General features: G+C 39.4%; 1 protein-coding gene, 1 long non-coding RNA gene and 1 pseudogene across 6 annotated transcripts in view; 1 reads left to right on the top strand and 2 right to left on the bottom strand.

Moving 5' to 3' along the window:
- The window catches only part of SLC35F4 (solute carrier family 35 member F4), a 285,938-nt gene that overhangs the window by 245,587 nt on the left and 27,014 nt on the right, over positions 1-13,337 (top strand). For both annotated transcript variants that reach the window (XM_010341053.3, XM_003930487.3), the window contains exon 2: positions 8,991-9,176. In XM_010341053.3, coding sequence (XP_010339355.3) covers positions 8,991-9,176 — 186 coding nt within the window. The remainder of the gene's footprint in view (positions 1-8,990; positions 9,177-13,337) is intronic.
- LOC141583617 (uncharacterized) overlaps positions 9,170-13,337 on the bottom strand; it is a 99,394-nt gene continuing 95,226 nt past the window's right edge. For all 4 annotated transcript variants that reach the window (XR_012516300.1, XR_012516298.1, XR_012516299.1 and 1 more), the window contains exons 11-12: positions 9,460-12,610; positions 9,170-9,295 (exon numbers count right to left, since the gene is read on the bottom strand). This is a non-coding gene — a long non-coding RNA (uncharacterized LOC141583617). The remainder of the gene's footprint in view (positions 9,296-9,459; positions 12,611-13,337) is intronic.
- LOC120364161 (small nucleolar RNA SNORA42/SNORA80 family) lies at positions 11,334-11,423 on the bottom strand (annotated as a pseudogene).

Here is a 13,337-nt window from a genome sequence, read left to right on the forward strand (position 1 = left end):
AGATTCTGGGTAATAGACCTTTGTCAGATATATAGTTGGTGAATATTTTCTCTCATTCTGTAGGCTGTCTGTTCACTTCATTAATAGTTTTTCTTGGTGTGTAGAAGCTCTTCAGTTTAATTAGGTCTCATTAGTCAAGGGGTGTGTGTGTGTGTGTGTGTGTGTGTGTGTGTGTGTGTGTGTGTTTCAACTGCTTTTGGGGACTTAGCCATAAATTCTTTGCCTAGGCTGATACTGAGAATGGTATTTACTGGGTTTTCTTCCAGGATTTTTATAGTATGAAGTCTTATATTTAAGTGTTTGATCCATCTTGAGTTAATTTTTGTATATGGCAATAGGCATGCATCCAGTTTCGTTCTTTTGCACATGGATACCCAGTTACTCTAGCACCATTTATTGAAGAGGGATCCTTTTTCCTGTTGCTTATTTTTGCCAGTTTTGTCAAAGATCAGATGGTTGTAGATATGCAGCTTTATTTCTGGGTTCCCTATTCTGTTCCATTGGTCTATGTGTCTGTTTTTGTACCAGTGCCATGCTGTTTTGTTTACTGTAGGCTTGTAGTATTAGTTTGAAGTCAGGTAATGTGATGCCTCTGGCTTTGTTCTTTTTTGCTTAGGATTGCTTTGGCTATTTGGGTTTTTTTTTTTTTTTTTTGGTTCCACATAAATTTTAGAATAGTTTTTCCCATTTCTGTGAAAAAAAATGACATTGATAGTTTGATAGCAATAGTGTTGAATCTATAAACTGCTTCATGCAGTATGGCTATTTTAATATTGATTGTTCCAATCCATGAGCATGGTATGTTTTTCCACGTATTTGTGTCATCTATGATTTCTTTCAGCAGTGTTTATAACTCTCCTTGTAGAGCTCTTTCACCTCTTTGGTTAGTTGTAGTCCTAAAATAAAGCATAGCATTTTCTTATCTATTTTGCTTCAATTTAATGGGCTGATCTCTTTGAGAAATGTTCTAAAGTGAATGCTCAATTTGTTTTTGTTTCTTGGGTTAAACTGAATTATTTCAGACCTATCAAAACTAGCCTTTTCACTGTATAGAAATGAATCTCCACTTGCTGTTGGCATTATCACAGTGACTGGAGTGATATGGGAAATAAGTGATGTTGGTGTATCTAAGAGATTGTTTCTACCCTCACTTGGGAATCAACCAGCTCTCTTCCACAAGCAAACTTGCCTCCGAGTGCTCATCAGTGGTAACAGCCATCTACACTTCCTTAAAAATGTCTATCATTGGCTTTTACAGGGAATCTGGTGGGAAATCCAGAAAATTTTGCTTAATACTCTCAAAAGGTCTCTTTCTGAGAACAAAGACTGTCACCATAGAGATAGTTGTAATGCAGAGATAACTAGTGAGTGAAGACGTCAGAGAGAAGGGGAACAGATGAAGTGGGGAAGGGTCTGCAGAGTTGGGGGTATGGGAATGTCCTGTAAAGTTGGTATCAGAAGGATTCTTGGTTGCAAGCCACAGAAATGTTACCCTAGGGCTGTTAAGCAAAATGGAGATTTACTGGCTGGCTTTGGGAGGAGAGGGTCACAGAGCCTTGGAAAATGTGCAGGAATTAAGAGGCCTTCAGAGCCAGACAGCTGGAACAATCTGGCTGAGATGCTGCCATTTCTACCCAACTACCCAACAGCCTGTTGCTACTGTTATTCGTGGGGCTTTAACCATCCTGGCTTCCAGGAGATTCTAAGTCTGGATAGCAGCATCTGATGGGCTGAAACCAAGACATACCTACGTCTTGTTGCCAAGAACAAGGAGAATTATTTGGCTTCCTTCAGCTTCCACTGTAAGAGTGGGGCACTGTTCCCTATAGAATGAGGGAGGGGGAACTCCCCCTAAGCAGGAAAGGGGTGTTGGGTAGCTAAGCATAGGACGGAAGTCTAAGACAGCCATGTTAAATATATTTAGGGAGTTGATAACTGGGCTGACATTTTTTTTTTTTTAATTGTTGTTTGTTCTTTTGCAATGAAAAGCACTTTCTATTATCTGGGTAATTATTTAAAGACCAGGACTATCTCACACCGAGAACATTTTAAAAGCAATTTTGGGGTATTTCCGCTGATTCATATCTAGAATCAGCAAAATAGATTTTAAAAATGTTTCTTAAGTACCTTAGGAATACTTAAAAGTCCATTTCAGATTTCTATAAATGTTCAGAAGAAATCATCAAAGTTATTCTACAGTCTAATTCTACAGATGACAGAGGGTATAGAAAGTAAGAAGGCTGAGGAGACAGATTCTAGGTCTGGACACGATAAGAGGTAGCTGGAATCAGGAAAACAACTTTAGACTTAATAAGACATGGGTGTGTTTGGAGCCGTAGTTTAGGGACAGGGGGTTATTCTTGGGCAAAACTGAGGGTTAAAACTTGAAGCTGGAGGGAGATACAGGGTCTTAAAGGATAGAAACAACCAAATGTTAAGGATAAGACTTGATTTGGGGGAAGGGAACAGAGAAAATGTCTTAATCCCAACCACTTCGTTAATATATGAATCCAGAACCTGTGCTTGACCAGTATAAAAGTGGAGCTCCTCTGGCATTTGCAGGCCCAGGGGAAGTGGCTCTGTAGTTGCATTGTACAAGGTCATGACAGGGAGGAGTAATTATAACTGGCTTATATGTACAAGGTATGATCATTGTGCTTTACGTTCTGAACACTATTATCGTTAATACTATTATTAATGTTCTTCCCACCATCATCATCTGAATGATGATCCTAGCCAGAGAAAAGATTCTACTGCAGCACAAATTTCAGCTCCCCTTAAAGACTGCATTTTGGATTAACAACTTCCAAATAAGTATCTTCCCTCCAGTTTCTCTCTGTAGCGAGTATCCTACCCTCTCTTGCCAAATTTGCCTTCCCAAAATTCTGTTTTTAAGCCATCATCCCTCTACAAAACACATTAAGTACCTCGTTTGCTCTCCACAGTTAAAAGGACAAAATGTATACATTCCTGTGTTGGAAGCTGCCCTACGCTCTTCTCCTATCCAAACCTTGCCTTGCTTTTTGATCTGTTTGAATCCATTGTTCTTTATGAAGCATTTTTTTTTTTTTTAACATCAGGCTGAAATTAATCTCTCCACTTTGTGAACAATATTTATCCTTATTTTCTGTGCTACTGAATTGCTCACCTTAATGTATTGAGGCATTTGGGAAGTATATATTATCTTTCCAATAAGATTCTAACCGTTTTGCATACAGAAAGAGCTCAGTAAAACTGATTAGCTGAGACGGAAAAGCAGTGAGGTACACTGGAGAGAATACGGGCTTTGGAAGTTGACACACCTGAGTTTTCATCAACATTTAGCTATTGGAAAAACACTTTCCTCATCTCTAAAATGGGGGTAGTATAATACACCCAAAAGTATTGTTGTGAGGTCTAGAGATAATATATACAAGGCTTTTTGTACATAGTAGGTGTTAAATAAAATACTAGGCATTTTTGTTTTTACATTGTAAAAATAGATAGCAGTGATATAACCTTTGATTTCAACCGACTACCAGTCAGTTACATGTAGAGAAGATAAATTGTGTTCTAGAGAGATTACTACTATTTTAGGGATAAGAGGTTTGTAACAGATATATAATTATTAGTACTCCATCCTTTCAGATACAGATTTTGGATAAATAAAAAATGAATTAGAAATCAAAAGCTTTTTCAAATGCTACATGTTCTCACTTGTAAGTGGGAGCTAAATATTGGCTACTCATGGATATAAAGATGGCAGCAATAGACACTGGGGACTACTAGCAGGAGGAGGGAGGGAAGGGTTGAAAAACTTAATACTTGAGAAGTACAATGGAATTGTGCCGAGGATTTTGGCTTTTAGAGAATAAATTGAAAAGTTTCCATTGCTTGTGCATTGACTATCCACCATGCTGATCCTTTGCAGTAATTTCAGGGCTATATGCTTACCTAAGAAAAGAGGAACACTTAAACCAAATTCCATATGGATTTCTATGAAAAAACTGATGACAATAATCTTACTACAAGGAAATATTTGTTGCCACTGAAATCCAACAGAATATGAGTAAAAAAACAAGCTGAAATATAACTGTCCATATAATATTTTGTTGAGTTATTGATATTTTCTTTTTATAAGAAAAAATGACAGAGTAATAATTATGGCTGCCAACCAACATCAAGTGAAAAATCCAGGGTTACGTTTCTTCAGTGCTTATAATATCTTAGTCATGGAAAACGCTTTGGAGCTTTAGAAGCAGCACACTTATAAAAGATGAATTGAAAATAGTTAACGCCAGTTTTTTTTTAAAAAAATATGTATTTTATTGCATTTTAGGTTCTGGGGTACATGTAAAGAACATGCACGATTGTTGCATAGGTACATACATGGATGTGGTTTGCTGCCTCCATCCCCATCACCTATATCTGGCGTTTCTCCTCATGTTATTCCTTCCCAACTCCCTACCCACAACTATTCCTCCCCTAGTCCCCCCACCCAGACCTCAGTGTGTGATGCTCCCCTCCCTGTGTTCATGTGTTCTCATTGTCCAACACCCACCTGTGAGTGAGAACATGCCGTGCTTGTTTGTTCCTATGTCAGTTGGCTGAGAATGATGGTCTCCAGGTTCATCCATGTCCCAACAAAGGACACGAACTCATCGTTTTTTATGGCTGCATAGTATTCCACAGCATATATGTGCCGCATTCTCCCTATCCAGTCTATCATCGATGGGCATTTGGGTTGGTGCCAAGTCTTTGCTATTGTAAACAGTGCTGCTGTGAACATACATGTGCATGTGTCCTTATAATAGAACAATTTATAATCCCTTGGATATATACCCAGTAATGGGATTGCTGGGTCAAATGGAATTTCTGTTTCTACATACTTGAGGAATCGCCACACTGTCTCCCACAATTATTGAATTAATTTACACTCCCACCAACAGTGTAAAAGTGTTTCTATTTCTCCACATCTGTCTCCAGATTTTTTAGTGAATGCCATTCTAAATGGTGTGAGATGGTATCTCAATGTAGTTTTGATTTGCATTTCTCTAATGACCAGTGATGATGAGCATTTTTTCATATGTTTGTTGGCCTCATATATGTCTTTTTTTGAAAACTGTTCATATCCTTTGCCCACTTTTGAATGGGTTTTTTTTTCTTGTAATCTGTTTTGGTTACTTGTAGATTTTGGATATAAGTCCTTTGTCAAATGGGTAAATTGCAAAATGTTTTTCCCATTCTCTTGGTTGCCAGTTCACTCTAATGATTGTTTCTTTTGCTGTGCAGAAGCTCTGGAATTTAATAAGATCCCATTTGTCTATTTTGGCTTTTGTTGCCGATGTTTTTGGTGTTTTAGTCATGAAGTCCTTGCCTATGCCTATGTCCTGAATGGTTTTGCCTAGGTTTTATTCTAAGGTTTTTGTGGTTTTTGGTATTATGTTTAAGTCTTTAATTCATCTGGAGTTAATTTTAGTGTAAGGTGTCAGGAAGGGGTCCAGTTTCTGCTTTTTGCACATGACTAGCCAGTTTTCCCAACACCATTTATTAAACAGGGAACCCTTTCCCCATTGCTTGTTTTCTCAGGTTTGTCAAAGATCCAGATGGTTGTAGATGTGTGGCGTTGCCTCCGAAACCTCTATTCTGTTCCATTGGTCTATATCTCTGTTTTGATACCAGTACCATGCTGTTTTGATTACTGTAGCCTTGTAGTACAGTTTGAAGTCAGGTAGCGCATAATAGGTGCTTAATAACTACTTGTTGAATCAAATGGAATTTGGGCAGATGAAGAAATCATATTCTCTTTCTGGGCCAAATAGGAAAAATGGCCCAAGATGGTCCCACTCCTATGGGTTAGGTGAGATGTCTTTAAGAAGGATAGGGGATCATCTGGTGTGACTAATGAGATAGCACCCACCCATCACTCCTAATACAGTTTGTTCACAATACTTAGTAAAGTCTGAATGCTGTTTACTAACTGAATTTCCAATCTCTGGTTCCACTCAGGCACTCATTGTTGCATACAAAACAGAAAATAGATATAATTTATTTATGATCCTTGACTACATCCCAGGTGACATTCTAAATGTTTACTTTTTTTCAGGGTTGGCTTTAGAGTCACTAAATGGTACAAGACCATAGAGGATGAGACAATGTTTTCACTTCCAGGATCAGAGATAGATAATTGTTTCATAGCCCAAGCCCTGAATATGTGTCCAGGTCTGGCACTGAAGTTTAAAGTTTGCATTGTTTAAGGCAGTGATTAAAATGTCTCCTATGGATGAACTACTCTTGGATCTCTTCCACAAACTGACCAGTGGGAGGCAGTTAGCAGCAGGCAATGGGTTTGGCAGTTTATCACATAAGGAACAGGAGGTACGGAAGCCAGGACATAATATTTTAGTGAAAATGAGAAAGGAAGATAAATCACTTGTGTGGCTTATAAATTCAACGCTTGCTAGCTACACACAAATTACCAGCTTTTTAGGTAACCCTGGCCACTATTTTATCTCAATCCCATCCCAACTTGCTATCCAACCTGTTTCGAGACTTTCTTGTTTTCACCTGTAATTGCAAAGGGATTAGGAATGGAATATTGGGAAAATGAAACCCAGTATTACTTTGAGAAAAGAAGAGAAGGCATATCTTTTATAAAAGTAAAAAGATACATTTTAAAAGACTCTTAAAGTATCTGAGCATCATCCGCTCTTGAAGAACATGAATAATTGAGAGTTCACTGAATTTCAGACAGTCTGTTTCTATTGAACTTGAACTGTCCAATTGGAAGCATAGTTGTACAAGGCACAATAAATATTCTGGATATATAAAATAAATAAGAACACTGGATATTTTTGACACTTTTATAACAATAGTAACATAGCATTAAGTATAGCAGTTAGTATATAATGCTTCTGTTAACTTTTTGAGTAACTAATTTTTTAATTTTTAGATCCAACATTAAATAGTAGATTTTATTTTTATGGGTGCATAGTAGGTATATATCTTTATGGGGTACATGAGATATTTTTATACAGACATACAATAAATTTCCTTTATAATCACATCAGGGTAAATGGGTCATCTATCACCTCAAGCATTTATCACTTGTGTTACAAACATTCCAGTTATAATCTTAGTTATTTTATAATCTATGATCAATTATTGTTGACTGTAGTCACCCTCTTGTGCTTTCAAATATTAGATCTTATTCTATTTTTGTACTCATTAACCTTATCCACACTCCCTCCACCCTCAACACACTATCCATCCTAGGCTCTGGCAACCATTATTCCAAAGAAATAGAATAGAAATAGAAATACTTGGGGAAATCATTAATTTCAGGAGTGAGACAGGGAAACTGTAAGATCAACCCAGGGCATCTTGCAGTGCCAGAAATTAAGGAAGTGCCCAAACACAAAGGAATGGGAACAAGTCAAAAGTACTCAGAAGCCAAACAATGCAGGTTTGATCATAACCCAAAGTATGAAATAAATATTCATGAGCCTATACTAATATCAATAAATAGAGACTAAACCAAGGCGAAAAAGAAACAAATTATCATTACAGAAGAGTTCCAAATAATATATGTAGACCCCCCGCCAACTCCAGAAAGTGAAGCTTAGCACCCCACCCCTTCCCCACCCTAGAGTATGGGCTGGACTGTTACTGGCTAGTGAAGACAACAGCATGGAAAAGGGGAAAAAAAAGACAGTAGAGAGACCTGGCCAACTCGAACTTGGCCAGGTGATCACAATTAACATCAATAACAAGTCTTGTTGGTAGCCTGTAATGGCAGATATTATATGCGGAGGAGGATATTTTACCTCTGTGGTATTCCTTCTGAAAATCTACGAACCCACTATAACCATGAGAGAAAATATCTGGCAAATTCAAATTGACAGACTACAAAATACTTCAACGGCTCTCTTTAGAACTGTCAAGATCATGATAAACAAGACTATCTCAGACCATAAATGGATAAAGGGACATGATGCTTAAATGTAATGTGTACCATGAATAGGTTCTAGAAAAAGCACTTTAGTGATAAAACTAGTGAAATCCAAAGGAAGTTTGGAATTTGGTTAATAGTGATGTACCAGTGTTAATCTCTTAATGTTGATGGACGCATCATTTGGATAGGATAATTGGGGCTGAGGGGTGGAAAGTGGCAGGATGGGCCCTTCTGAGCACAGCACCCTATGTGACTATACTGGCTGTTGACCCATGAAGTTGACCCCGGGTTGGAGATTCTTGTTTGATTAATCAGAATTAGGAGGGGGGTTTGGCCTGTGGATTTTCATCTATAAAGTCAAATAGAGGCTAGCAGTGATTGAAATTAAATTTTAGTGATCAAGCCCATGGAAAAGTGTAATGGTCAGTTTGTTGGAAATACTATTGGCAGTTTTACCAGTCAGGAAATTGACGGTTAGCCTTAGGAAGAAAAGGGTAGAGTGGAAAATAACAGAACACTGTGCTTTCCTTGCCTTAAACTATTTAACTATGTTAAGTATTAATTCCGAATGCAAGTACCAACCCAAACACCATCTTCCAGCATTCATTTCTAGCTAATAGATTTATCTAAAAGAGTCTTGATCTTATAGGCACAGACCTTGCTATAGCATTTTTCTTTTTACGAGCCCTTTTTTATAGAGTTTGAAATAAGCTCATTAGGACTGTGATTGTTGCTACCATATATTTTACTGCTCAGGCCTTTAAAATCCACTTCTGCCAGCCTTACCAACATGGCAAAACACTGTTTCTACAAAAAATACAAAAATTAGCTGGGTGTGGTGACATACACCTTTAATTCCAGCTATTTGGGAGGCTGAGGCAGAGAATCACTTGAACCCAGGAGGCAGAGGCTGCAGTGAGCCAAGATCACACCACTGCACTCCAGCCTGGGCAACAGAGTGAGACCCTGTTTCCAAACAATAATTAAATAAATAAAATCTACTTCCATTTTTTTTCTTCAGGCAGTTTTTAACCTGGTGTGAACTCTGTCTTCCCAGGTACCACCAGATCATCAGTCACTCGATGTAAACCAGGAGCCAACTGCCCCAGTTCACACAGTGGCATCAGCAGACAACTGTCTCCGCTATCTGTCACCGAAGATTCCTCTGCTCCTATTCTTGAACTTCAGAACCGAGGATCCTCAGGAGTTTGTGGACACAGAGTTGAGAGACAAAACAGATCAGGTATGTGGATGATTTCCTCTTCAATAATGGTACATCCTGGTAAGCTTCTAAAGAGCCATGACAGATCCCACCATTGTCACAGAATGCAGAGATGTTACATGGGGGAGCATGTGGGGAAGCTTTATCAAGCCGGAAGATAAGGAAGAAGGGAAATGTATAGATACAATCTATTAGTGGTGTACAGCATGGCCGAGAAACAATACCAAAACCTGTAGTTGAATAACTGAACACATGGTTAGACAATGACTCCTGGTGAAGTTTACAAGGCAGTTAGTTTTCTCACCTTCAAAATGTCTCAAAGCCCTGCATCTTTTATCTCAGCCTGGGGATTCAGTAGCGGCACAATGTACCCATCCTGAAAAGAATGAAAACAGCAGGAAAAAAAATCACAGAATCTGCTTTTGTCCGTCCCTGCAGCCCTTTTAGTTTTCCCAGTGTCATGCTTGCTGCGGGAGACTTCACTGGCTTCCCTGATCAGCATCTTGTGATCAGTTGGGACTTCAGCTTTTCCACACATCCACCTGCCCACTCACCAGCTCTTGGGTTCCCAACTGGACTTGCCAGATACGTCTTGTAACTAGGCTCATGAGTTTCCCAGCAAAGCTGATAGTGTTTAAATGCAGCTGGGTCCACTGGGCTGCTGGGCAGTGCTGTGACTTATTGTTAGTGAACATCTTACTGCCTTCCTTAGGGAACGCACTCAAGCCCCTGTTCATATTCACTTCCTCTCATCCTATGACCCGCCATACTTCCATGTTCCTGAGAAAAAGCAAACAATTGCATGCTACAAATGCATTCCTCTACCTCAGAACGTCTATGTGCTTTCGTTTATCAATCACCACTACTGAGGGATGACTTGCGGCGTGTCTTTTTACCTTTACAGTTTTAGCCCCTCTACCTGCGTCCATGATGGCTCCACCTACGTCTCTTTCGGCCCGTCGTTCCTCTCCATTCGTTTCCTCTCTGTTCTCCCATTTGTTCCTTCAGCTTGGCTGGCAACGTACTAAAATCGCTTTCATTCTCAAAAAATAACAGCAGCAGCAGCAAAAGCAACAAAATACACCACCAAAATAAGTTGTTAGTAAAAACGACAACAAAAAATCTCCAGAAATTTGGGGAAACTGCCTTTAAAAAAAAAAATTCAGAGGATTCAGTGAGGGGTGGGGGAAGGGTAAACAGTGGAAGAGAGGAAATGTGTAAGCTTCTACTAGGGTCCTATTAATTTGAGAAAGTATTTTTTTTATGAGAAAATACACTCTTCAAAAACAGTATTTTATAATGATGTCTCAGGTACTATGTAAACTCCAGGGCTAAATCTAAAAAAAAAAAGGAATAATAATGACATCATCTTAAATTTTCAGAAAGTTTTAATTGGCTTTACTAAATTGCAGTATTCCTATTATTCCAGTTGTTTGCAAAACAAAATGTTCCAGTTAATTAAACACGCTGGTTAATAAAGACATGCCCTATCTGTCATACACAGATTATACATTTCAAAGACTATACCATTAAAGACCATCTGGAACTCAGGTTACTTTTTCTGTGATTGTTAAAAGCACTTGGGGATACTCCAGTGCACCAAACAAAAGAAAAGGAGAGTAATCTGAAGAGAAGCTCACCATGCTTTTGTGGATATTACGGTACTTCATCTTAAAATAAATCCTATGAGATGGCTATTATCACTGACAGATAAAGAAACTAAGAAAGGAATTTAAAAATCATGTACTCAGTGCTATGTAATGGCAGGGCTAGGATTTAAACTCATGTTTCCAAATTCCAGTGGCCTCTGCTATCAGTTTGCATGACTTGATAAAGGTATACAGAAATGGACAGAACCCTGGTAAACCAATTTTAATGATAATAAAATGTAAGCAGGACTGTGGAAAATCACGTAGAAGTGGTTAGAAGACAATGGAACTCGGATACCTAGTCTTTCTGTGCTTTGATAGTTGGCAATTCTTCAATTTTACAATCTAGTAACCGAAGAAGCCTGGAGACAATACTAGGAAAACATGTAGGTGACTATTGGTGTCATCAAAAGCACACCCATAGTATAATGGTGATGCATATTCATTCTTCAGAGAAGGCGACCATAAAGGCAGGTATTGCCTCAGAATTTTTGTTGAATTATTCCTTTTTTTTTTTTTTTTTTTTAAGTACTGTGCAACCCCCTTCAGTGCTCACAGCCCACATGTAAGAGGCTGGGCAATGGTTCAAGGCTGCCATTTACTCTGGCATGAATCATTCCTTCTTTATAAGGCAGTCCCTGGGAATGATGAGATCTGAAGTGTAGTAAGGCACACCTTTCTCTTAAGCATCACTTTTTAAATTCCATGTGGGACTGCTATTCCTGCCAGGAAACAGAGCTTTTTTTCTCAAACTGGTCTGAAACTGGCAGTGCTTGAATGGAAAGCTAAGGACTGAAAGCCTAGCCATATGAGTATTCAGAATAAAGTTTAGGCCCTGGCGTCATACCGACTGGGTTGGGTTCAACGTTGCGCAACCCTTAACACAAGTCTCAGCTTTTTCACCTGTAAAGTGGGAATGATAATGCATACTTAATAGGTCAGGTTTGTGTTCCTTTCTTGGCCTCTCAACACAAGATTCTCTCATTCTATTCTCTTATTTATCCTAGTTTTCTTCCTACTCTCTGCATAAGCCACATGGTCATGGAGGAAATTTACAGAGCTGTTACCAGCAGAAGGTGTTGTCTGTAAACAGCCAAAGGAGCTGAGTAACACACTTCCAGACTCATCTCAGAGTCACTGCCTCCTGGACATTTTTTCTCATCATATGCCCCCCAACCCCTCACCAAGCGCTTGTCTGGCCTTGTATCTGTCTGAGTCGGCTCTTACCACACTGGCCTCCAACTAGACTGTGTGCTCAAATCTTTCATATTCAAACCCTTAGGATCCAAGTAGCTCACTAGCGCTACTAGTTACAGAAACCAGGTTGAGCTGGTTTGGGTAGAGTCTCCATAAGATTTTGTTGAATGAATACGGCTGCCAGTTTTCATCTTCTGGATGCCTAGGCTGAGAATTCAGTACTGTTTATGCGACTTACAAGTCATGTAGTGGTTGCAGCGTTCATAGTTGCTTGGTTTCTATTCCCCAGTGGAGAATTTGCTTTCAAGGCTTTCTTCTCCCTTCCCCCAGTGATTATATCAGAAAGCCTTAACTGGGTAAAGGTTTTTAACACAGTGGGGCAGTCACACCTGGCTCATTAAGCAGTGGGAACACATTCAGCAGGAGAGCCAGCAGGTTCTGGAGACACCAGGTGAGCAGCCCCGCCCACTGCCATTTGCAGTCTCTGGGCTGCACTACTTTACTAACCCTCAGCATGGGTCCCTGGAGACACAAGAGAATCTTGTAGACAGTTACCGTCTGGGATCTCAGCCCGGGGACTCAGGATGACCTCTGCTCCTGTTTAACTTCCTGAAAGGTACATGAATTCATTATGTTAACTTGTTTGTTCCACGAAGGGAGCTAGCCTTCACAATTATCGCTTTTAGAGACTTTTGGCTATTTTTAGTGTGCTGTAAAATTGCTGCTTAGTCAAAGTACAAAGCAGAATTGATTGTGCTCCCAGAAATACATTAGTCATTTGTGATGAGGAGGGAAATGACTGTGCAGTGAGGACTTGCTCTATTCTTGGGACACATTACTTTTAATAATCATCTCTGCTGCATTTTTTTTTTAAGAGACAGGGTCTCCCTCTGTCATCTAGACTGGAGTGTAGTGGTACAATCATTGTTAACTGCAGCGTCAGACTCCTGAGCTCAACGAATTCTCCCACCTCAGCCTCTGCAGTTGCTGGGACTAAAGGTGCATGCCACCTCCCCCAACTAATTTTTTGTGTGTGTATGTGTAGAGACAGGGTCTTGCTTTGCTGCCCAAGTGGGCCTCAAACTCCTGACTTCAAGTGATTCTTTCACCTTGGCCTCCCAAAGTGCTGAGAGGACAGGCATGGGCCACTGCACCAGGCCATTTGCTGCAATTTTTTTTTTTTTAAAAAAGGAAAATATTTCTCACTTTTCATATTGGTGCATATAGAACAGCTTTGGTTGGGTTCTGGTCATTTACCCACACAGAACAGCTTCTGTTTGGGGTTTTATATTATAATGACAGAGGGGAGGGAAGAGCTAAAGAGCTGGTAGGACCT

The sequence above is a fragment of the Saimiri boliviensis genome, chromosome 2 (assembly GCF_048565385.1).
Source record: "Saimiri boliviensis isolate mSaiBol1 chromosome 2, mSaiBol1.pri, whole genome shotgun sequence".
In the NCBI taxonomy this organism is placed as follows: Eukaryota; Metazoa; Chordata; class Mammalia; order Primates; family Cebidae; genus Saimiri; species Saimiri boliviensis.